General features: G+C 58.0%; 1 protein-coding gene across 2 annotated transcripts in view; it reads left to right on the top strand.

Annotated features, from left to right (window-relative positions):
• Nucleotides 1-4,953: 4,953 nt before the first annotated feature.
• PRR5 (proline rich 5) overlaps nucleotides 4,954-22,262 on the top strand; it is a 29,762-nt gene continuing 12,453 nt past the window's right edge. For both annotated transcript variants that reach the window (XM_075553513.1, XM_075553512.1), the window contains exons 1-3: nucleotides 4,954-5,253; nucleotides 18,433-18,513; nucleotides 20,065-20,113. In XM_075553513.1, the coding sequence (XP_075409628.1) occupies nucleotides 5,126-5,253; nucleotides 18,433-18,513; nucleotides 20,065-20,113 (258 nt within the window). In that variant the 5' untranslated portion in view covers nucleotides 4,954-5,125. The remainder of the gene's footprint in view (nucleotides 5,254-18,432; nucleotides 18,514-20,064; nucleotides 20,114-22,262) is intronic.

Raw genomic sequence — 22,262 nt, 5'->3', positions numbered from 1 at the left:
CAGCATGTCTTACAGGGCAGGTAGGACTCATATATCCTTAGGAACATGGTCCAAGGAACCAATGCTCCAGACATTGCAGGAGTCACACTTGGACGAGGGGTTTGTCCCGGGTGGCTGCAGCGGCGGGCTCAACCATGACAACATTGGGAGGATGGTGCAGGACTGGGCAGTGTGTCATTCTACTGTACGTCAGGTCGCTGTGAGTCAGAACCGATTCCAAGGCGTCTAACAGCATTACAAAAGGGGGCTGAAGAGGTTTGGCTTTCCTGGGAGGCCAGGAAACTGCAAACAGACGCCGCACCCTCTGAGCGAGAAAAGCCGAGTGCTACGGCCCATAAGGTACAGGGTGTGTGTGTGTGTGTGTGTGTGTGTGTGTGTGTGTGTGTGTGTGTCCCTCCCTGGGGACAGAAGGACGACAGCTGCTAACCCAGAGGTCGGCTGTTCCAGTCCCCCCAGGAGCAGGATGTGGCCATCGGCTCCCTTGCAGATGGCAGCCTGGAAATCCAGGGCCGTCCCACCAGGTCACATGCAGGTCGATGCAGGAATCTGAAGTTCTCCCTGCCTTTCCAGGCCGGGCTTCCTCCGGGACACAGGCTGCCCTCTGAGCTGTGTCTCGTCAGTTGTTCCTTGGACTGTGGCCATCCTTGGTGGACTGGTCCCCTGACAGGCCTGCCTGTGGTTTGGCTGAGGAGTGGCTTTCGTGGACAGAAACAGATCTTCTCATGGTGGACGGAGTCAGGGGGCTGAGGCCAAGGGACCTCTCTCCCTCTGGCCTCCCTCCCCTCCCCCTCTCCACTAGCTCTGGTGGAAGCTCCTTGTCTCTTCCTGCTTCTGTCCCTGCCTCTTGGTGATCCCTCCCCACCTCTGTTTACTGCGCCCCCCCCCTTCCGCCAGGGGGGTCTGCGCTACCTGCTCTTCATTCTCTCAGAAGAGACTAGCTTGGGACCCAGATGACCTCAGATGGTCTCCGACAAAGAGAACAAAGTCCAAGCAGGATGCCGGGCCCTGGGGTGCCGCTGTTGGGTGCTGTCCTGCCCGCCCCAGTGTGCAGAGGTCCTGGAATGGAGTGCATTTGCCCCGCAGGGCTTCCTAGCTGGTCACCTCCGCAGGGGGTCTTCTCCGGGTGTAGGTGTACTACCGAGGCTCCAGACCAGGGCCACAGGGGACAGGGCTGACCACACCTACTTTTTGGGGGGTGCCATGGAAGCCGCAGGACCCTGGGGGTGAATTTATGGGGTGATTGTGACACACACACCCTTACCTTCCCTAAGAAGTACAGAGTGCAGAGGATGGACCCCAGCATGGGAGGGCACATCGCTGGGGACCTGGGGGCAGTGGGTAGGAGGGACTCTATCTCAGATGCCAGAGGGCCTAGGAGGATGTGACTGGGGGGGGTGAACTCCCTGTCTGTCCCCCGTGGACCCCCAACACCTAGAGCAGCGTCTTCCTCTAGGAACCAAAGAGTTGACTCACAGTGGCTGGCCGAGGAGGGCTGGGGGCAGCTGCTCCTTCAGATGTGGGGAGAGAAGTCAGTCTTTCTGGGAGCAGCCAGCCTCGTCGTTCTCCTGCGCACAGAAGGGGCTGTGTAGACATGTGTGGTGTTGATTCAAACACGGGCTGTGGCTTCGCTGCATCACCCTCAAGCTGCCAGCAGCCCTTGGACAAGCAGCCTAAGGCTCACATTTCCCATCTGGGAAATGGCCAGGGCATTGCCAACCAGACAAGGACAGTCCCTCTGGAGCAGACCAGGGCAGGAAGAGGGCCCCCGAGCCTGGTGTGGGGCAGTCGAGCAGTGAGGCAGGGGCTCAGTGAGACACACCCCCTTCATGAAATACAGCCTGTGTCACTTATAACATGTTCACTATCCCACCCATCCTGGACATGGTTTGGCTGTGGAACGGTCACTCTGAATCCAGGCACTGCTGAGGGCCTCAGCAGTGGCCAGCCTGGCCCCACGGAATGCAAGAGGCCCCGCATAGCAGGAGGGACTTGTCCAAGTCCACTGTGGGAGTGCACTGTGCATAAGGTTTTCAGGGGCTTCTTCCTCCAAAGTGGGGCGCCTTGTCTGTTCTTAGTCCGAAGCTCCCCTGAAACCTGTCCCTGTGGGTGACCCTGCTGGCACTTGAAATGCCCAGCATCACAGCAAACCAGAAGCCAACTGACAGACCAGTGGTCAGAACCTCCACCACCTCGGGGTTTCAGACTCTGCCACCAGAGGGCAACTTGGGAAGCCAAGCCAGCTGGCTGGCGGGCAACCTGGCCCAGTATTGAGCGTGCTTTCCCCCATCAGCTGCCTGGGCTCTGACTCCGTGCTGACGCTTGCTGGCTTTTGTGGTCGCATGTTACTGGACCTCTTTGAGCCTTGATTTCTCTGTCTGTAAAATGGGTCCCTAGCCCCTCTTGGGGAGCCCTGTTGGCACTGTGGCTAAGTGTTCATCAATTAACACAAAGGTCGGTGGGTCGAATCAGCCAGCTGCTCTGTGGGAGGGAGATGAGCCAGTCTGTTTCCACAGGGAACCCCCTGGCCAGGTCGACTCTGCCCTCAGGAACCAACTTGATGGACAGTGGGAGACTCCCACATAGATGAGGCTGTGTGTCTAAAATAGCCCACCTGCCTTCCTCGTGTGCCCCCTCGAAGACCCCTTCCACCCTGCCTGACATCCTGCAGTCTGTGGGGGCTGGTGTGGTGGGAGTCACACACTCCTTCCGGGGGCTGTGAAGTCAGGAGCCCTGAGTTCAATTCCTGCCCTGGCAAGTCCATCCCCATCTCTGGGCATCAGATTTCCCTTCTGTAAAGTGAGAGGCTGAGCCCAGGCCAGGGGTTGCAAACTCTCAGTACCACAAAGGCTTCCCCCAGACCCTGTCTCCAAAGATACTGACATCTGGCCTCCTAGCCATGCCTGAGAAGGGCATTTTCAACTTGCTCCCCCCCACCCCACCCCAGGGAACATGCTGATGCTCCAGCCCATAGCTCTGAGCCCTCTAGGTTCTAGGCCTGGTTCTAATGGACTGCCATGGTCCAGTGGTGAGCCTGGGGGTTAGCTCCTAGGAGAAGTCCCCTCTGGGGCCACAAAGACGCCGGCTCACTGTCCCCTGCCACTTCTGTTTGGAACAGGTGCCTGTATGGGGCTTTTGTTGTACGCCCCATGTCACCGAGAGAACTGGGTCTCTTAGGCTGTCACTTCTAGAGAGGAGCCTTGACCTCGCAGTGGTTAAGCACTCGCTCACAACCAAAAAGTCAGTGGTTCGAACCCACCCACCGCTCCCCCTGGAGGAGAACACCTTTCTTCCTCAAGGCCGCTGACTGGGTGCCCAGGGCCACAGTGTCAGTTAGCAGTTGAATGCTTCACTCGCTGCCCCCGCCCTAAGCAAAAGCTCCACCCCTGGCTGCCACGTGGGCTTACCTCTTATCAGTGAGAGCATAGGGCATTGGTTCTTCGGCAGTGGACTCCCTGTGTTTAGCAGCAGGTTTTCCAGGTCCAGCACACACCCAGACTTCATCTCTCTTTGTGATGGAGTCCTTGGTCCTCCCCTGCCTCACCCTGACCTCCCCCCACCCCACATACCCTCTCTCCAGCCACTGTGCACAGTGCTGAAGGCTCCGACCTGCACTCCCCTGGTCCTGACCAGCCCCCGGTGGCTGCACCATCTTACCCAGGGGGTCGGTGGCTGGCTTTATGGACCACCAGGTGTGTCCCCCAAGAGGCCGATGGGTGGGCTGAAACCTCCATCCTTCACATAGCAGCTGAGCACTTAGCCCTCTGCACCACCATGGGAACGCTCCTCCTGGCCACAGCCGTCCTGGCCTCCCAAGTAGAGTCCATCCCTCCTGCTCTCCTCTTCCCGTGCCCAAGCCCTGGGCCTCCTGGGTACCTGTGTGGTTTTCATTCAAGACCTGGGAGGGAACCAGTGACCTAGTGACCCCTGAGTCTGTCTTTTTCTCAACTGTACATGTAGGGAGGTGTCCCAGAGAGAAGGCAGGGTAGGAAGATGTGTTTGGCGGGGTGGGGCGTGGTGGCTTCAGGGGATACCTAAGTTTGCCCAGCACCAGCCTTGTTGTGGGATGGGGCTGAAGCGAGGGCAGCAGCCTGGGGCATGCTGTCTGGTGGGGGTGGGGGGGACAGATGAGACTTGGGGGTCCTAGAAGCAAGGAGGAGAGAGCCAGGTTGGTCAGGTCCTCGGTGGGCTCAGGGTTTGGGCCCTTTTTGGCTTCTGCTGATGGCATGACAGTGTGCTAGTTACTCCTTCTGGGCTGTTTCCTCTGCTTGGGGGTGGAGAGGAGAGCTCTCACCCCAAGGGCAGTTGTGGGGGTGCTCCTCAGGGGAGGGGCTTCTATAAATGCTTTGTGAAGCAGGCAGCACTCTAGCCACAGGGTCCCCTACACACACACACACACACACACACACACACACACCCCACACACCACACCATAAATACACATACCAAACCCTCTCCTCTCTCCTCTCTCTCACTCTCTAGACCATTCTTGGCGCCCATTAAGTCTCAGCTGGGCAGCAGCTCCTTCCAGCGGTCAGTTAATGGGACTGAGCATAGGGGCCAAGGAGGCTGGGCCCGGGGGTGGGGCCTGGACCACAATGGGTGGGCGCAGCCTGTGGGCGGGATGCCCCCCCAGGGGACGAGAATGGGTCCGAGGGGGGCGGGAGCCACAGGACTGGGCGTGGGCGTGACGCAGTGCGTGGAGCCACACATGGACCACCGGGGTGCGGGATGCGTCCCGTGCGCGTTGGTGTCCGGTGGGCGCAAGTGCTCCTCCGAAGAGGGAAGGGGGTGAGCGCTTCTCCTGAGAGAGAGGTGGTCCCAGAGAATGGCGTTCAGGCAGCAGCCCTCCTCCCAATGCGGGGCGGGCGCCCCGCCCCCAGCAGCTGGCCCCGCCCTGCCCTGCGCCGCCCCGCCTCTGGCCCCGCCCCTCCATGCCCCGCCCCCGGCCCGCGTTGGCGCTGCTGGAGCTGGGGTTGCTCCACGCTTTCGCGGCTCGGAACGATGATCCTCTCGGCCCGGGGCGGCGGTTCGGGCCGAAGGCGGGACCCCGGTTGGCCTGTGGGCGCCCCTGTGCGGCCGTAGCCCCCCAGTAGAAGGCGCGGGCGGGCGCGCGCGCGGGCTCACCATGCGGACTCTCCGCAGGTTAAAGTTCATGAGTTCGCCCAGCCTCAGTGACCTGGGCAAGAGAGAGGGGGCCGCGGACGAGCGGGGAACGCAGCAGCGCCGGGCCTGCGCCAACGCCACCTGGAACAGGTAAGGCCGCGCCCGGGCCGCGTCGGGGAGCCCCGGGCCGGAGGGGGGGCCGGGCCGCGCGCACTTTCCGGTGCCGCCCGGGCCCAGGCGCGCCGCCCGAGGGAAGTTTGGTGAAACGTGTCTCTGGGAGCAGGGGCGGAGGCCGCGCCCGGAGGGGAGCGGGCCGGACCCCGAGCGCCGAGCCCACCTCGCCGCTGCGCCCGGGGACTGGCGCTTCAGGAAGGCTCTCCCACTTCGCCGTGGAGACGCGCGGACTCAGTCACTGGGTGGCCTGGGCGCTTCCTGTCTTCGGTGGCAGGTCCCCCAGAGGCCCCCTGGCCAGAGCAGCTGTCCGCAGGGGGTGTGGCTGCTGCCCGCATTCCTTAGAGGACCCTCCCCCAGGCCGGAGGCCCGCTTCCCAGACCTCGGGGAGGGGGCGGGGCGGGGGCGGACCTTCCCCCAGCCGGACTGAGATCACAACAGGCATGAGTTCTTTAGTGGGGTGCCCCCACCCCCACATCGGCTCTTGAGCCCTTTCAAAACTACGTTTCCACCGGCAGAGAAAAGGGACTGGAAGGGAATGAGGTTGGCTTTGAGCAAGGAGTTTGTGGGTGCCGCCTACTTGCACCCCACTCCCCCACGTGGCAACCAGTGGCCTAGGGCACACGGCAGGAATCGACCCTCAATCGAACACACTCACGCCTCCATCGACGACGACGGCTGGGTGAGCAGGTCAGCATTGTTCTTCCTCTGAGGCCTAGGCGGACGGGCCTCCTGCCTCTTTCTCTTTTAGTCAATGGGCCCCAGCTGTCCTCCAGCCCTGTGCCTTGTGGAGGCAGTGAGAGAAGGAGGGGACTGGTTATATTTGGGGGAACCTTTCTTGGGCTCTCTACCATAGTTTAGCAGCAAGAGATTTAGTTTAAACTCCTCCAAAACCAACCCCAACTCACAGCCGTGGAGCCCATGCTGGCTCACAGTGACCCTCTATGGTGCAGGGTAGAACTGTCCCTGTGGGTTTCGGAAGCTGTAACTCTTTATTGGAGTAGAAAGTCTTCTCTTTCTCCCACAGAGCAGCTGGTGGTTTCAAACTGCTAGCCTTGTGGTTACCAGCCATCAACGCATAACCGCTGCACCATTGGGCCTTTGCTCTCCCTCCAGATTCCATTAAAGTGGCCCAGGCAAAAATCCCTACAGGCCACGCTGGCTTCTCCCAGGAGGGACAGTGATCTGTTCTGTACCTGCACTCTGCCTGAGGGCAACGCTATTTACTCTGCTGGTTAGTAGCCCAATTGCTCAAATCTCCACTCTTCAAATTAGCCCCAATTCCTTGCTGTGCAACCTTGAGCAAGTCCCTGAAGCTCTCCCATCCTGTTTCCTCAGTTGTCACACCCCTTGCCCTTGAGTGGGATCCTGCCTCATGGCGACCCCTGTGATCCAGGCAGAGCTGGGGTCCAGAAGGTTCCCAGGGGTGTAGCTGGGGATCGGCAGGCCTTTCCTCCGAGGTGCATAGGCACCAACCAGGGATTCCTTCCTTTATCCGAAAAAGGGACTAAGCTGGGTGCCTGCCTCAAAAGAAGCGCAAAACCCAAACCCCCTGCCATCGAGTCGATGCCAACTTTCAGTGACCCTGTAGGACAGGGTAGAACTGCCCTTGTGGGTTTCTGACACTAACTCCTTACGGGAGTAAAAAGCCCTTTCTCTCACAAGGCATATGGTGGTTTAGAACTGCTGATCTTGTGGATTGCAGCCCAGTGCGTAACCACTACACCACCAGGGCGCATTTTAGTCTGACACGTAGCCAGGCTGTAAGTCTTCATGGGTGCAGGCAGCCTCGCCTTTCTCCCAAGGAGCAGCTGGGGGCTCTGAACCACCATCTGGCAGTGAACAGTCAGTGCACCGCCTGGCCTACAGAGATCTACGTCCTGAGCCCACAGCACAACACCTGGAGAATACCCCATGTCCCTCGACTATCTGGGAGCCAGCAGCGGGTGCTCATCTGTTACCCTGCCCCCCAGCTGGGGACTCCTGCAGTGGGCTCCCCAGCTGAGGGTCCCAGATAGAGGTAGGGGCCCTAGCTGACTCACTGCGTCCTTTGGATGGGGTAGCACTGCCCCTGTAGGTTTCAGAGACTGTAACTCTGTGGGAATAGAAAGCCTCGTCCTTCCTTGAAGCAGCTGGTGGTGAAGAACCGCTGACCTTGCCCTTAGCAGCCCAACTGGCAGCCACTGTGCCACCAGGGCTCTGCCAGTAATAGTAAGTCCTTGATGACATCTAACCTCTAAAAGAGGAGAATGGAACTGGCTTTACTCCAGAGGCTCCAGGAGGAACTCGGGCCTCTGCCACCTTGGTTTTAGTCTGTGTTGAAAAAAACAATCATCTTTTTAAAAAAATCATCGAAACTCACAGAACTTTGAACATAAAGTTTATTCTGAATGGATATTCAGATTTGCATATTTTGGAAAACCAACCCACGGCCATCGCATCTGTAACAACCCATTGTAGGTTTCCGAGGCTGTAGAGCAGGGGAACAGAAGCGCTTTCTCCCAAGGAACAACTGGTGGGTTTGAACCACCCACTTGGAGGTTAGCTGTTCATGCTTAACCTACTGTGCTACCAGGGCAGGTCGTGCGGGTTCCAGAAAGGGCAGCTGGGTCCAAGAAGCGATGGTTTCTCAAAAGAAAACAGCAAAAAATGCAACTGCCCCGATTCAGTTCTGACTCAGAGAGCGCCTACAGAGCAGCAGTTCTCAACCTGTGGGTCGTGACCCCTTTAGGGGCCAAACGACCCTTACAAAGGGGTCTCCCCATTCACAACAGGAGCAAATGACAGTGATGAAGCAGCAATGAACATAATTTTACGGTGGGGGGTCACCACCACATGAGGAACGGTGTGAAAGGGGCGCAGCATTAGGAAGGTGGAGTGTTTCCAAGACCATAGCCATTTGCTCAACCTGACAGCCTCATCTTTCTCCCACAGAACACCTGGGGGTTGTGGTTACCTGCCCAGCACCTCCCCATTATCTCATCTAGGCTTCGTGGACTAAGCCCCACCCACACCCTGCCCGCTAGATAGCTCTCTGGCTAATCAGTTCCCATGTCTTTAAAAATCAAAATAAGATGTTCATTAATAGTTATTCTAGCCAACATCAGTAAGACCACTTCCCACCACGCTTCTCTCAGTGATGGCTTGCATATTGCTACCATGCTGGAAGCAATGCCTTATTTCATATACCAGCAACATCCCCCATGGTGGACAGGTTTCAGAGGGTCTGCAGGCTAAGCCAGACTGGGAAGAAAACCCTGTGACTTATGGAAAAAATCAGCCTTCAGGTTGGAACACAAAACACGACTGGGTTAGTAGAACAGCCCCCTCAAAGTTTAGCTGACTTTAATGACATGGATAGAATTTGACTTCCAGGGCCTTCCTTTCCTGGTGTTGCACAACTCAAAACGAGAAGACGAAGGAAGAACCTAAAGGCCACATTGGCACTTCCTAAGCTGAAAAAACTCAAGGCTCGAGCTGCAGTATTGAAGGATTCTTTGTACAAAATGTGGGCGACACCATCACCAAAAGAAGATGAACACACCGAGGAACCAAAAAGGAATTGGTTGGGGTTCAGCCATTCCAGGAAGTCGCATGATCCAACCTTTCCTGAAGGCATTGGATAATAAACAAGGCTCTGGGAATGGACAGCGTACCCATTGAGGTGTTGCAACAAGCAAACACAATGCGGGAAATCCTTGTTTGTCCATGCCAGGAAGTGTAGAAGAGAGCTCCCTGCCCAGTTGACTGGAAGAGTCCGTTGTTGTGCCCATTCCAAAGAGATGATCTAATGGAAGGTGGAAATTCTCACTAATAGCTCATGCAAGTAAAATTTTGCTGGCAATCATGCCAAAAGGGCTGCCGCCATACTTTGACAGGGAACTGCCAGAAATCTAAGCAAGGTGGATTCAGAGGACAGCATGGAGTGATGGGCGGATGACAGATGCTGATGCCAAGTGGATCTAGAGAACACCAGAACCATGTTTACCTGTAATTTATTGACTGTGCAAAGACATTCAGCTGTGTGAATCATAGCCAACTATGGGCAGTGTTGCAAAGAATTGGAATTCCAATACGTAATGGTGCTCATGCAGAGCCTGTCTGTAGACCAAGAGGCAGTCGTTCTCACAGAATGGCAGGATGCTACATGATTCCAAGTCCAGCGACATGTGCGTCAGGGTTGCCTCCTTCACCGTCGTAACTCAGTCTGCATGCTGAGCAACGGAACTAGGAAGCTGGACTGTGAAGAAGAACGTGGTATCAGGATTGGAGAGAGGCTCGGTAATAGCCCAAGATATGCAGATGACTCAGCCATGTTTACAGAAAGTTTTAGTGTACCAGAGACCTCCCCCCATCTCAAATATTCTAGGGGGACATATTAAGTCTTAAATGGGACAAAGACAGACATCTGGATGAGGGAGTCTATTAACATGAGGTCATGACGGCATCCAAGTTTATGGATCATCCTCAGAGACTTACAGGACATGGGAGAACAGAAGAAACCATCTGTTCCCAAAACACTATCGACAGCAGATCTAAGCACCACAGCTGCAGGCAGGACCACAGAAGCAGGACGGGGACCAGGATTGGGACGTACATGTTCTACTAAGCACAGAAGCCTACACGATAAGAGATTCGTCCAGGGCCCTCCTGACCAAGGCAGTCAGGATGTGACTCATGACCATGAGACCTTAGTACCCCAAAGTTTTGTCAGGGACACACCCAAGCAAGTCCCTTTGGAGGGACTGCCACACACTGCTGGTTATCGGTCAGAAGGAATGCAGTAGAGGCTGAGTTGGTGTGGGTGTGAACGGAGCTAGGGCTTCCACTGAACCGCAGCCTTTTCTCGGACATTGTGTGGTTGGAGAATTGAAGCTCCGAACACAAAGCAGCTCAAGCAGGAGAGCACCTGCTGATGAAGCTCGACGATGACACACCTGTGCGGATCGCGCCTCAACCTCCAGACCAGAAATCCCCACAACGGGACCGATTAGCAGCAGCATGGCAAATGGAGACAAGATGGAGGTTGTCAGGATTTTGTCTGACTTGTCGCTACAAGCAGTGCCCGAGGCAGTCAAGAAATCAAAGGCACATTGCACCCCGCAAATCCCCTTGGAGGATCAAGGGGCCCCTGACTTAAGGCACGGTACTGTCAATCCCCTCGCATGCATTCAAGGAAGATGCCCGGTGGCATTAGTAAACTGGTCAGCACTGTGAATGCACCAGCTGCTCCTTGGGAGAAAGGTGTGGCCTTTTACTTCGGTAAATAGTTAGAGGTTTCCTGCCCTGTGGGGTGGCTATGAGTCAGAATCGCTTAGATGGCAGTGAGTAGGATGCTTGGGAAGAACGCTTCCTGCTCCAGGGACTGCCAAGAGAACAGACAATCCTATCCTGATAGAAGTGCAGCCGGGATGCTCCTTAGCATCGAGAATGGCAAACCTCGGTCTCGTGTTCTTTGGACATAGGATCGAGGGGGACCAGGAAGGGCCTGGAGAGGGGCATCGTGGTTGGTGAAGTGGAGGGTGGGCACAAAAGAGGAAGACACCCCCCCTCCCCCGAGCTGGATCCGACAGCTGCTTTGACAGTGGGCATGGCGCGGGGCCGGGCGGTGCTGGGTTCTGCTCACCTCCCGACTGGAGGGGAGTTTAGGCAATGTCTCCAGCCACAGAATGTACACTGACTTGGTGTGGGGTCACGGGAGGCGAGACTGGGGGCTTCTCTCCCTGCCCTCACACGCCACGGCCCCCAGAGGGGAAGGGCAGGGCAATGTGAGGGAAGAGTGTGAGGTTTAGCTAGTGGGAGCCTAAGATTGTTGCTGGGTTTCAGATATCTGCCTACCTGGACAGAAACACCTCTGGCTCCCAGGGAGGAGTCAGGGTAGGAGCCAGGGCCCCCGTGTGTGGGTTCCACCAGCAGGCTAAAACCAGGGTGTGAGAGACACCTGCTTGCCGAGGTTCCCCTCACCACCACCACCATGGAACTAGACATGGTGGGCGTGGGGGCTTCAGAAAGCTCTCGGGATAATGGGAATGCTTGAAGTGGTATCGGTTCGAAACCCCCAGCCCTCTCCGTGAGCGAGAGACGAGGCTTTCTGCCTCCATCAAGAGTTTTCAGTCTGGGAAACCCACAGGGACGGCTCTCCCCTGCCCTTGGGGTCACTGTGAGTTGGAATCGACTCATGGCCATGAGTTGTTCCTTTTTGTTTTGTATCTGCTGTCCAGGAAACGAGCCCTGGTGCTGTAGTGGAGTATGCAGTGGGTCGCTAAGTGCAAGGTCAGCAGATCAAAACCACCAGCTGCTCCACTGGAGAAACATGAGACTGTCCGCCCCACTAAGACTGACAGCCTCAGAAACCCGCAGGGGCAGCTCTGCTCTGTCCCGTGGGTCTCTGTGTCCAGGGGCAGCTCTGCTCTGTCCCATAGGGTCTCTGAGTCCAGGGGCAGCTCTGCTCTGTCCCATAGGGTCTCTGTCTCCAGGGGCAGCTCTGCTCTGTCCCGTGGGGTCTCTCTGTCCAGGGGCAGCTCTGCTCTATCTCCTAGGGTCTCTGAGTCTAGGGGCAGCTCTGTTCTGTCCCATAGGGTCTCTGTGTCCAGGGGCAGCTCTGCTCTGTCTCATAGGGTCTCTGTGTCCAGGGGCAGTTCTACTCTGTCCCGTGGGGTCTCTGTGACAAGGGGCAGCTCTGCTCTGTCCCATAGGGTCTCTGTGTCCAGGGACAGCTCTGTTCTGTTCCATAGGGTCTCTGTGTCCAGGGGCAGCTCTGCTCTGTCCCGTGGGGTCTCTGTGTCCAGGGGCAGCTCTGCTCTGTCCCATAGGGTCTCTGAGTTCAGGGGCAGCTTTGCTCTGTCCCATAGGGTCTCTGTGTCCAGGGGCAGCTCTGCTCTGTCCCATAGGGTCTCTGTGTCCAGGGGCAGCTCTGCTCTGTCCCATAGGGTCTCTGTGTCCAGGGGCAGCTCTGCTCTGTCCCATAGGGTCTCTGTGTCCAGGGGCAGCTCTGCTTTGTCCCGTGGGGTTTCTATGAGTCGGAATGGTCTCTGTGGCAGTGGGTTTGGTTTAAGGAGCTCTGCTCCCTCCGTGGGTCCCACGAGTGAGTTGCACACTGGGCTGCTGACCACGAGAGGTGGGAGGTTCACATCCCCAGCCGCCCAGCTGAGGCCGCCTGCTGCTGTCGAGACTAAAGGCTTCAGACACTGAGGGGGGCAATTCTGCCCTGTCCTGTGAGGTTGTTTTATATCAGAAGCGACTTGATGGCAGTGGGTTTCTGTGATGAATGCCCCAGCAGAAGAGCCAAGGCCCAGCAGAGGGGTGAGGTTTGATTCAGCATCACCTGCCCTGTTCTGCCTCCCTGTGTTTGAGGGTCAGCCGGCACAGAGCCTGAGCCCCTGGATCCCAGAGCACAAGGCACCAAGGCTGAGTGGATGGTCAGGGCGGAGTGGACTCCACAGGCCAGCTGTACTGGGAGGCCCCAGCCAGGACTCGTGGGTTTCACTTCCAGTTTGGGAGACAAGGAGTCACATGAGCTTACCCCCCAACCCCCTCAGCTCACAGCAGGGGGGGTGTTTTCCCAGCGTGGATGCTAGGCCCTAAGAGAGGGGGCAGGATGGTGGGCCACGGTACTGTATCTGAGCCCTGCTTCTGTCAGGGATGGGCTGGCAGGCATGCCTGGATGTGGGTGCTTCTGGGTGCCCTGGTGGTGTTGTAGTTACGTGTTGGGCTGCTAACCTTGAGGTCGGCAGTTCAAAAGTACCATCCGCTCCAAGAGCGAAAGATGAGGCTTTCTACCCCATGAAGAGCTACAGCCTCAGAAACCCACAAGGGGCAGTTCTGCCCAGTCCTGTAGGGTCACCATGAGTCAGAGTGGACGCGATGGCAGTGAGGTCATTTTCATTTGTGCTGGGCTCACTGCTGGTGGCTCGCCTCTGCGCCTGCCTTCTCTTTCTCCCCACCCACTGCCATCGAGTTGATGTCCACAGGGTGGATCTGTGGGTTTCTGAGACTGTGACTCTCCATGGGACAAGAAAGCCCCATCTTTCTCCCTCGGGGTTGCTGGTGGATTCAAACTGCTGACCTTGCAGTGACCAGCCCACCATGTAACTACAACCCCCCAGAGGGCTTTCCTGGGCAGTCGAGAAACCGAACTCCCCCTGCCATCAGATCAGTTTCAACACAAAGCAACCCTATAGGACTTCCCTATAGGACTTTTCCTGGGAGGGGGACGGAGGACCTGCCCCCTGTGGCTTCCCAAGGCTGTAACACTACGGGGATCGAAAGCCTCATCTTTCTCCCTCGGAGCAGCTGGTGGTTTCGTGTCTCTACCCTTGCTGCCGTTAGCGGCCTGTGTGTAACCACAATGCCACCGGGCTCCTTCCCTGGGCAGCAGGCTCTGTCATTATCTCATCCTGTGCACGGGACTCCGGCCTCGGTGGTTAGGGCGTCTGGCCAAGAATACATCCAGGAAGCGGAGAGCTGAGATGCAAACCCAGGCTGCCAGGACGGCTGTCACTGCTGTGGCCCATCGGCCTAGGGTGTTGGGGGACTGTGGGTACGTTCCCCCAGAGCTAGAAGCTGCTGGGCGGTGGGGGTGGGGTGGGGGTGGGGTCACCTCAGTGTGGTGCCCCGGGCTGGAATGGATGGAAGGGCATGTGCCCAGCATGGTCTTTGGGCGCTGCTCTGTTCAGGGCAGAGCGGCCGTCGTGCTTAAAAAGTCGAGGGCCAGCCAGAAAGAGGAGAACTCACTCCTGAGGGATTGACACAGTGGCTAGGACGGTGGAGGCCCCTTCGTTGTCCTCTCCTGGAAACAGCTCCTCCTAGGGCCACTTGACTGTCACACCCAGCAGAGCTCTTAGGGAGGGAGGGGCCTGACCCGCCCTGGGAGTAGTCCCTGTAGGCTTCGTGGAGGAAGCAGGTGGGTGGGGCAGAGGGAACGGCCTGGGCAGAGCCTGAGGCTAGAGAAGGCAGCTGGCACCAAAGGGTGGTTGGGGCAGGACCCAGTGGGGCCATCTGAGGATACAAGGACCCAAAGCCACATGAACAAGGGTCCCCTCATGGAAGGTGCAATGGGAGAGACAGAGAAGGTGGAACAGAGGCAGGTGGAGCCTCCGCTGTCAGGAGGGAGACAACAGGACCAACCTGGGGGCTGTGAGCCCCCAGCCCTGCCTCTTCCTGCCTCCAGACCCCTGCCCAGGCTGCCCCTCAGCCTGACCTAGCCACAGGGACAGGAGAACCTGGCAGACCCCAGTGAGGCTGAGCCAGGCCAGGGTGGGTTTCTGTGGCTGGGATTGATTCCAGGGAGACAGCTGGCTCCCTAGCCTCAGACCACAGGGTCTCAATGGTTTGGGTCTGGCGGAGTTCTGATGGGGGTGAGATGACAAGCCCCCAAGGCCTGACCCCCAGGCAGGGCAGGGGCTCCACACACTTAATGCCATGTCCTCCTTGTGGTTGCTTGGGGTCAGAGGCGCTCATGGCGCCTGCCTGACAGACGGGAGACCCAGTGTCACTGGGCATGCCAGGCCTGGACCAGCTCCCTGGTGACCAGACCCTGATGGTGTGTGGCATGTGCCCAGCATGGTCTTGGACATTCTTGCTTAGAAGTTGGAAGTGGCCCTGTCTGTGGAAGGAGCTCCAGTCCCGGGAGCCTTCTTTATCCCTCTGAGCTGTACATCTGAAAGATCAGAGCCCAAGCCCATTGCCATCAAGTGGATGCCAATGCTTAACGACCCTGTAGGACAGTGTAGCACAACCCCTGTGGGGTGCCCAGGCTGCCACCAGAAGCAGCCAGCAGAGCAGCTGATGGGTTCCAGAAAGACTGCTGCTACTAGGTGCCAGCCAGGGGTTCTGGCACATGGCGCCCCTCATATTGCAGAAGGAAACGGTGCCCAGCCCTCCCCCTCCTTCCCATACTCACCTTCCTCACCCTCCTCCTCCACCGTACTCACCCTCCTCCCCATACTTACCCTCCTCCCTATACTCACCCCCTCCCCATACTCACCCTCCTTACCCTCCTCCACCATACTGACCCTCCTCCCCATACTCACCCTGCTCCCCATACTTACCCTGCTCCCCATACTTACCCTTCTCACCCTCCTCCTCCACCATACTCACCCTCCTCCCCATACTTACCCCCTCTCAATACTCACCCTCCTCCCCATACTCACCCTGCTCTCCATACTTACCCTCCTCCCCATACTTACCCCCTCTCAATACTCACCCTCCTCCCCATACTCACATCTCCCCATCCTCCTTGTCTTCCCCATCCTCCCCCTCTAACCCTAACCCCCACCCCAATGTGGAGCTGGCCAAGGGACTCCTAGAAGAACCCAGAGAAGCTGCAACAAGAACTTCTGCCCAGAGCTGACAGAGAGAGAGAGAGAGAGAGAGAGAGACTCCCCTCAGAGCTGTCAGAGGAGCCTTCCCCATACTCGGGCTCCTGATTCGGACTTTCGCCCCTGAACTGGGGGAAGATGCATTTCTGTTCCCGAGAGCACCCCTCTTGGGAAGTCTGTCACAGCAGCACCCGGCTCCACGTGGGAGGTTGAGAGGGGAGCTGGAACTGCTGCTGGGCCTGCCCTCGGGACCTCACTACCAGCTCTGTGCTCCCGGGCAGGGGGAGTGGCCATCTGTAAAACGGCAGCCAGGCCACACAGGGGAAGGAGTGGAGTTGAAGAAGGCAGCCAGGCCCCAGGAGAACAGTGGCCACTGCCCTGCAGCTGTGCCCAGTAGCCGGCCTGCCACGAGGTACCGCCCATCAGCTGGTGGGGAAAGGAAGGGAGGACTTCACAGAGGTGGTAGCCTCTGAGCCGAGTCCCCCAAAACGAATCTCCGCTTGCCCTGGGCCCAGAGAAGAGAAGGGCCTTCTGGGTAGGAGGGATAGGGGGTCCAAGGACTCCAGTCAGGTAGACGGTACCCAGGAGTCAGGAATGCCACATCCAGGAGGGGCACTGTGTCTGAGGGTCCTCAGCAGAGAAGTGGCCCTGCCCTAGTGGAGGGTGGACAGCAGGGAGAGGCAAGGACAGGCTGGTGTCCATGGAGGGCAACGAGTGAGGGAGAAGAAGGGTGGATGGAGCCTCCAGGTTGCAGAAATGGGAAGAACTTTAGGACTGAATGGATTGGAGGAGAGGGAGGCATCCAAGATTAATCTAGTTCCCAAGGAGCCTCCCGCAGGTCCCTGTGCTCCTGGGGTCTAACTAGCAGGTGACCCTGGCCATGAGAGCAGAACTGGATGGTACCCAGCCACCGTGACTGAGCATTTTGACCACGGACTCACTGGCAGGATTCTAGCCAAAAGGAGTGGAAAGGCAGAGCCGATGTCCATGTTCTCACGGGATCCAGACTTCCTGGGCCCATGGAGGCTGGCAGAACTCCCTAAGACGGTTGTCTGCCACTAGCCTTAAACTACAACTATCCCTTGAGGTCCTCTTAAAACCAGACCGCCATCTAACTTAACCAGTAAAGGATGTGCATGGACCTTGCTGCCGAAAAACCCAGTAGCGGGGGGCAGCGGGCGACCCTCCTAGAGATGGGCCGCACGGTGGCTGCGACAGTGGGCTCACACAGGACACTTGTGAGGGTGGTACAGACCTGTCGTTCCGTCCGTTGCACGAAGGGTTGCTTTGGGGACCAGACTAGCTCCAGGGCACCTCACAGCCACGTCGCCCTCTGCCACCTTGTGGGCGACGCATAGCGGCGCTGGGGAGGGTTTCCTTCCCACCCCTAGCTCTCTGGGCGGGCAGACAGGTGCTTTGGCTTGTGTTCTCATTGCTGCTGCGATTTTCCCCTGAAAAGCAGCAGGTGGGTTTTAACCACTGACCTGGTGGTTGGCAGCTCAGTGCTTAACCCACAGTGCTACTAGGGCTCCTTATGCCCTGGCTGGATGTGACCCAGTTGCCAGTAGCAACTGGAAAGATGAGGTGTGAGCCTTAGGGAGCAGCTCGGAGGAGATGGGGAGAATGACCCGAGGTCTGGGGTGAAGGCTCGGGGGGGCATCGTCCGTGTCACTGAATTGCGAGTGTGGGCGCTGTTGGATGGACGCCGGCTCTGCTGTGTGTTTGCGCAACCACAAAAGAAGGAGAAGAAAACTTTGTTTAAATGATTGTTTTAGGTCAGAGGAGAGACCTAACCTGGCCACAGAGCAGGGTCTGTCTGCTGACCAATGTGAAGGCAGAAAGGACGGAGGCAGGGAGCCACAGGAAGAGCATGGGCAGAGCCCCCCCCCCTCCCTGGGGGCCTGGCACTGGTGACAGAGGGATCACGGGATCCGGGGGAGGTGATCAGTCAGCAGGGCTGGGGGGTATCCGGGCCCACTCAAAGTCAGCGCGGACCGCTCAGGGTAGATGGATCAGCAGGGACAGCTCAGGGTGGACAGGGGTCAGCAGGGCTGGCCCAGCTTGCCTTGGAACACGTAGGGAGGAGGTCTTTGGCGTGGACTCTGGCCCAGGCTGGCTGGGTGCCCGTTTTGTAGTTACGTTGGGACATAGCCCATTGGTGCACTGCCATCCGAAGGCGGAGCTGAGTGACGAGACCACATGGTCCGCAAAGCCTGAGCTCTTCCTCCGGCGGCAAGTGTGCCTCCCCCCCCAAGTGTAGACAGTATGCTGGGCAGGGCGGGCAGTGCCCAGAGAGCTGGACCCACCCAAGAAGCTGAGTGGGCATGGCTCCGGGAAAGCAGTGGGGGCAGTTAGGGGCTCACGAGGCGAGTGTTGGGGTGAGGGTAAGAATCTGAGTCTGGGAGCTGAGCAGACCCAGCAAACAGGCCTTGGCGATGTTGGGGGAGGGTGCCCCTCGTGCCTAGCCATGGAGGGGTGGTTTCAGAACACAGGGTGAACATGTGTCCCCGAGGCATGACAGGCCCAGGTTTAACTGCAGTCCTGTTTGAATGAGCCATGTCCCCGAGAGGTGACAGAGGTGCTGGTGGCACAGGACCAGGACACGGATCAGGGGCTATGGGAGCTGAAACTTGGAGCAGGAGAATCAGCCATGCTGCTCAGGCCTTCCTGCTGGTTGGGTGGGGGGACCAGACGTCCATCCACAGTGTCCAGGACAGGAAGTGGGGACAGCGGGTGACAGCATCTCTCCAGCATCCACATCAGGTGGATGATGGGTGGCCATGGTCCTCCTGGGTTTGGGGGTCTGGAGGTGACAGCAGCTCTCCCCCTCCCCCTGTAGTATCCACAACGGGGTGGTCGCCGTCTTCCAGCGCAAAGGACTGCCTGACCATGAACTCTTCAGCCTCAACGAGGGTGTCCGGTGAGTGTGCGTCCTCCCCCACCCCCTACCCAGCCTGCCAGTGGCCACGCCCAGGCCCACACCCTGTGCAGCTGCTGGCTAGCCGGCCCGGGCACTAACTGCCAGGCCTCGGTTTCCTGCTCCGCCCTGGGGCCCGAGGTCAGCAGCTGCACTCCTGTCCTGGTTCTGAGGCCTCATCCCCACCTGCACTGTTCAGGGGGAGCAGGGCCAGACCCCTACTATGGCTAGAGATGGCACCCCCCAGTGCTGAGTGCCACCCAGTCTGTTCTGTCAGGAGGAGCTGCCTGCCTGAAGCTGGGAAAGCAGCCACCCAGCCAGCTGGGGCCCCGCTTCCTGTGACAGGCGGAGAGGGGCCGAGGACAGGGAGCCCCAAGGAGCTGCCCCCGTAGGGGGCCAGACATGCTCGGTCATGCTGCTCTGAAAAGCCGAGTGACTTGCCCCAGGTCACACAGCTGGCCAGGCCCAAGAGCCATTCACTCCGTCCGGGGGGAATGGGTGTCGTTTCGGACCCCCACCCGCATTGTCCAGTCAGAGCCGAGCTGCCCCTGTGGGCCCCGCCTTTTGTCCGAGGCGCCTCTGGGCGGATGAGCCAGGGCTCCTGGTGTCATCTGGCTGATCTGTGGACCCCAATCCCAGCTCCATCCCCGACCTTCCAGCTTGCAGCAGAATGCTTTAACTGCTGCACCACCAGGGCAACTTCTAAGGGGAATCCCTGCTGTCCTCACCTCGATTCTGACTCCCCCATGGGGTTTCCAAGGCCAGACTCTTTAGGGAAACGCAGGCAGTCTCATCTTTCTCCTGCCGAGCAGCCGACGGGTTTGAACTCCCCACCTTTCCATTACCTGTGTGCTTTAGCCACTGCTCATGGGCCAGAACACAAGGGCAAGTGGTGACAGCAGCCAGGGCTGTCAGGGCACCTCTCTCTTGGCCCCACTACATGGATGTGCCTGCATGTGAGGTGTGTGTGCATGTGTGATATGTATGCATGTGTGGTATGTGTGTGCTTGCATGTGTGGTGTATGTACATGTGTGCGTGTGCATTGGTATGGCCGTGTGTGTGCATGTGTGATGTGTATGCATTGTGCTGTGTGTGTGTACATATAGCATGTGCTTGTGTGCACACATGTGTATATGTGCTTGCATGCATGTGAGCGCAGGCTCGTGTCCTCTGTGCCTCGCCTTGTTCAAGACGCTTCCTGTACGGGCGGCCTTATTAACATAACAGAGAACCCAGTCACATCCACAGGCATGGGGTGAGGGCTGCAGCCCCTCTCTTGGGGGACATGTATCAGCTTGAGGTGGCAGCCTGCCTGGCTCTGGACCTGGGCAGAGGGCAGCAGGGAGCTGGCTGGTCATGGGACTCTGGTCCTCCCAGTGGCCCCCACTGTTGCCTGGGCACCTCAGCACCCTCATCTGTTGTATGGGTGGGGTCTATCTTTGATGAACCAGGACTGTGGCCTGCCCCCTATGCCACTTAGAGGGGCGAGACTCCTCCCCAGGAGACCTGGTGACCCCCGTGGTCTGACCCCTGCTCTTGCCCCTCTCCCACAGGCAGCTGCTAAAGACGGAGCTGGGGTCCTTCTTCACTGAGTACCTGCAGGTGAGTGGCCTGCCCTCCAGCGGCACAGAGCTGGGTGGCTGGCTAGGCAGTAAGTGCCCCCCACCCCCACGATCTGCCAGGGTTCCGGGACCCCACTCTGCTGCGTCTCATTTCCTACCAGTGAAGGGGAAACCAGAGGCAGCAGGTGACATCGTGGTGCCAGCTTGACCCTGGTGGGGACTCTGCATCCCCCTGCTCAGGTTGTGACCGGTTTCTAAGTTTGGGTCTCCTGACCCACTCCGTGCCGGCCCTGCCCACTATCCCCACGGGGCTGACCAGCCCACAGAGCAGTGTGACCCTCAGTAACAGGCTCAGGGAGGTCACAAGGTCACACAGCTTGAGGGCAGCAAGCGGTTGAGTCCACTCCATGGGGTGGTGTGGGTGCCCAGGCCGTCCCCGGGGGCGGGGGGCATCCATGTGCAGACCCAGAGTGAGGATAGCAGCTGTGCTCTGACAGCACATTGCTTTGGCTGTAGTGGGCACTGCCTATACACGAGGACTTCTGGAAGTTACTGGGGATATTCTCTGATCGTCCTGATTTTCTCATGTTGCTCTGAGTCGCATGACGGTTGACCGAGCCGATGGTCAGTTTCCCATTCGACAGTCCATGCACCCCTCGTTTCCTGAAATGGATCCCACTGCCCCCCTGCGGTCCCTATGTCCATTCCTCCTTTCCTGGCCCTCTGAGCTTGGTCCTGGGGTCCGTGCTGCCCTTCGAGCTCACCTGGTTGATGGTTCGAAGGCAGATCTGAGCTCAGCTCCAGACCTGAAGCGGCACAGGGGTCCAAAATCTCTACCCACCAGTAAGCCAGGTCTCGTTGATGTCGGGGCTTTCCTTCCATTCTGCGGTGCTCCTCGCAGCAGGGGCATGGTCACCGGGCACCGGGGTCCTGGTGGCGGGGGCTTGCAGGGTCTGTTCCTCCACTGGGATGAACTGTGTCTCAGTGTCTTTGCGTTTCCTTTTCTCTCCTCCAGAGCACCAGGTCATGACCCGGGGTCCTGAGGTGGACCTCTTGATCGGCCTGTCACAAGCTTTTGAGACCCCTGTATCTACTCACCCAACTAGGACCCCGAACTCTGTGTGCTGTGCCAGGCGGCCTTGGGGTCCATGCCCGAGACCACGGTCTTGATCTCCCAGGCCCAGCGGCTCCTTGTGCTGCCCCTGGCGATGGCCTCCGGGAGGACTCAACCCCCCCCATGTCTGTCTCCTGTCCCTGAGTGTCCTGGGTTCAAGGTTCATCCCTGTCCTTTTCAGGGCCTTTCGGAAGCTCATGGAAACTCTCACTGCATTGTTTTTCCTTCTTAAACAGTTTTGTGGGAACATAATTCATGTCCACACAATTGAATAGTTCAGTCATATCAAGAAGCGTTGGCCCTTCATCACCACCATCAGTTTTGGAACATTTTCTTCTTCCGTGTACTCACTGTTAGGAGCTTCCCACTTCCTGACAACTTCCCTTCCAGACCCCAAGGGAACCAGGAATCCAGTCACTGTCTCTAGATTGACCTAGCCTGGATTTCATAGCCAGAATAACGTACCAAAAAAAAAAAAAAATGAACTAACAACAAAATTAGCTAGAGAAAAACCTCAATCAAAAGAAAGTAGGAAATTTTTTTTCTTTTAAATAGAACTACTTTAGAATGGGTGGAAGGGGAACCGAAGGTGTTACATTTTAACCAAGTTGCATCTGCCGTGATCCACCTTCCAAGACTGGGTCAGAGGGGAGCTCCGTGAGATCCTACGTTGTAACCTAACGACGTGGTGGTTGCCAGGTGCCGTCGAGTCGGCTCCGGCCCATGGTGACCCTGGGCACAACAGAACACAATGCTGCAGGGTCCCGCGTCCTCCTCACGACCATTCCAGACTGGTCTGCCATCTACCCTTATCTCCTAGATTTATCTTCCGCAAACTTTTTCAAAGCCCCCTCTTAGGTGCAAATACAAGGGGTCCTGGTGGGGTAAGGGTTAAGAGCCCAAGTAGGAACCGGGAGGGTTGGCAGTTCAGCCCCACCCAGGGGCCCTGCAGGAGGTGGGCCAGCAAGCTGCTCCACAGTCCCACGGGGCAGGACCTCTGTCATGCCCCCCCCCCCGCCCCGCTGTGAGTTGGAATGGGCTCCAGGCCACACCACAACAGCACAGGCTCTCATCC

The sequence above is a fragment of the Tenrec ecaudatus genome, chromosome 6 (genome assembly GCF_050624435.1).
Source record: "Tenrec ecaudatus isolate mTenEca1 chromosome 6, mTenEca1.hap1, whole genome shotgun sequence".
Classification (NCBI taxonomy): Eukaryota; Metazoa; Chordata; class Mammalia; order Afrosoricida; family Tenrecidae; genus Tenrec; species Tenrec ecaudatus.
Note: the sequence above shows the minus strand (reverse complement) of the source record. Positions and strands in the feature narration are given on the sequence as shown.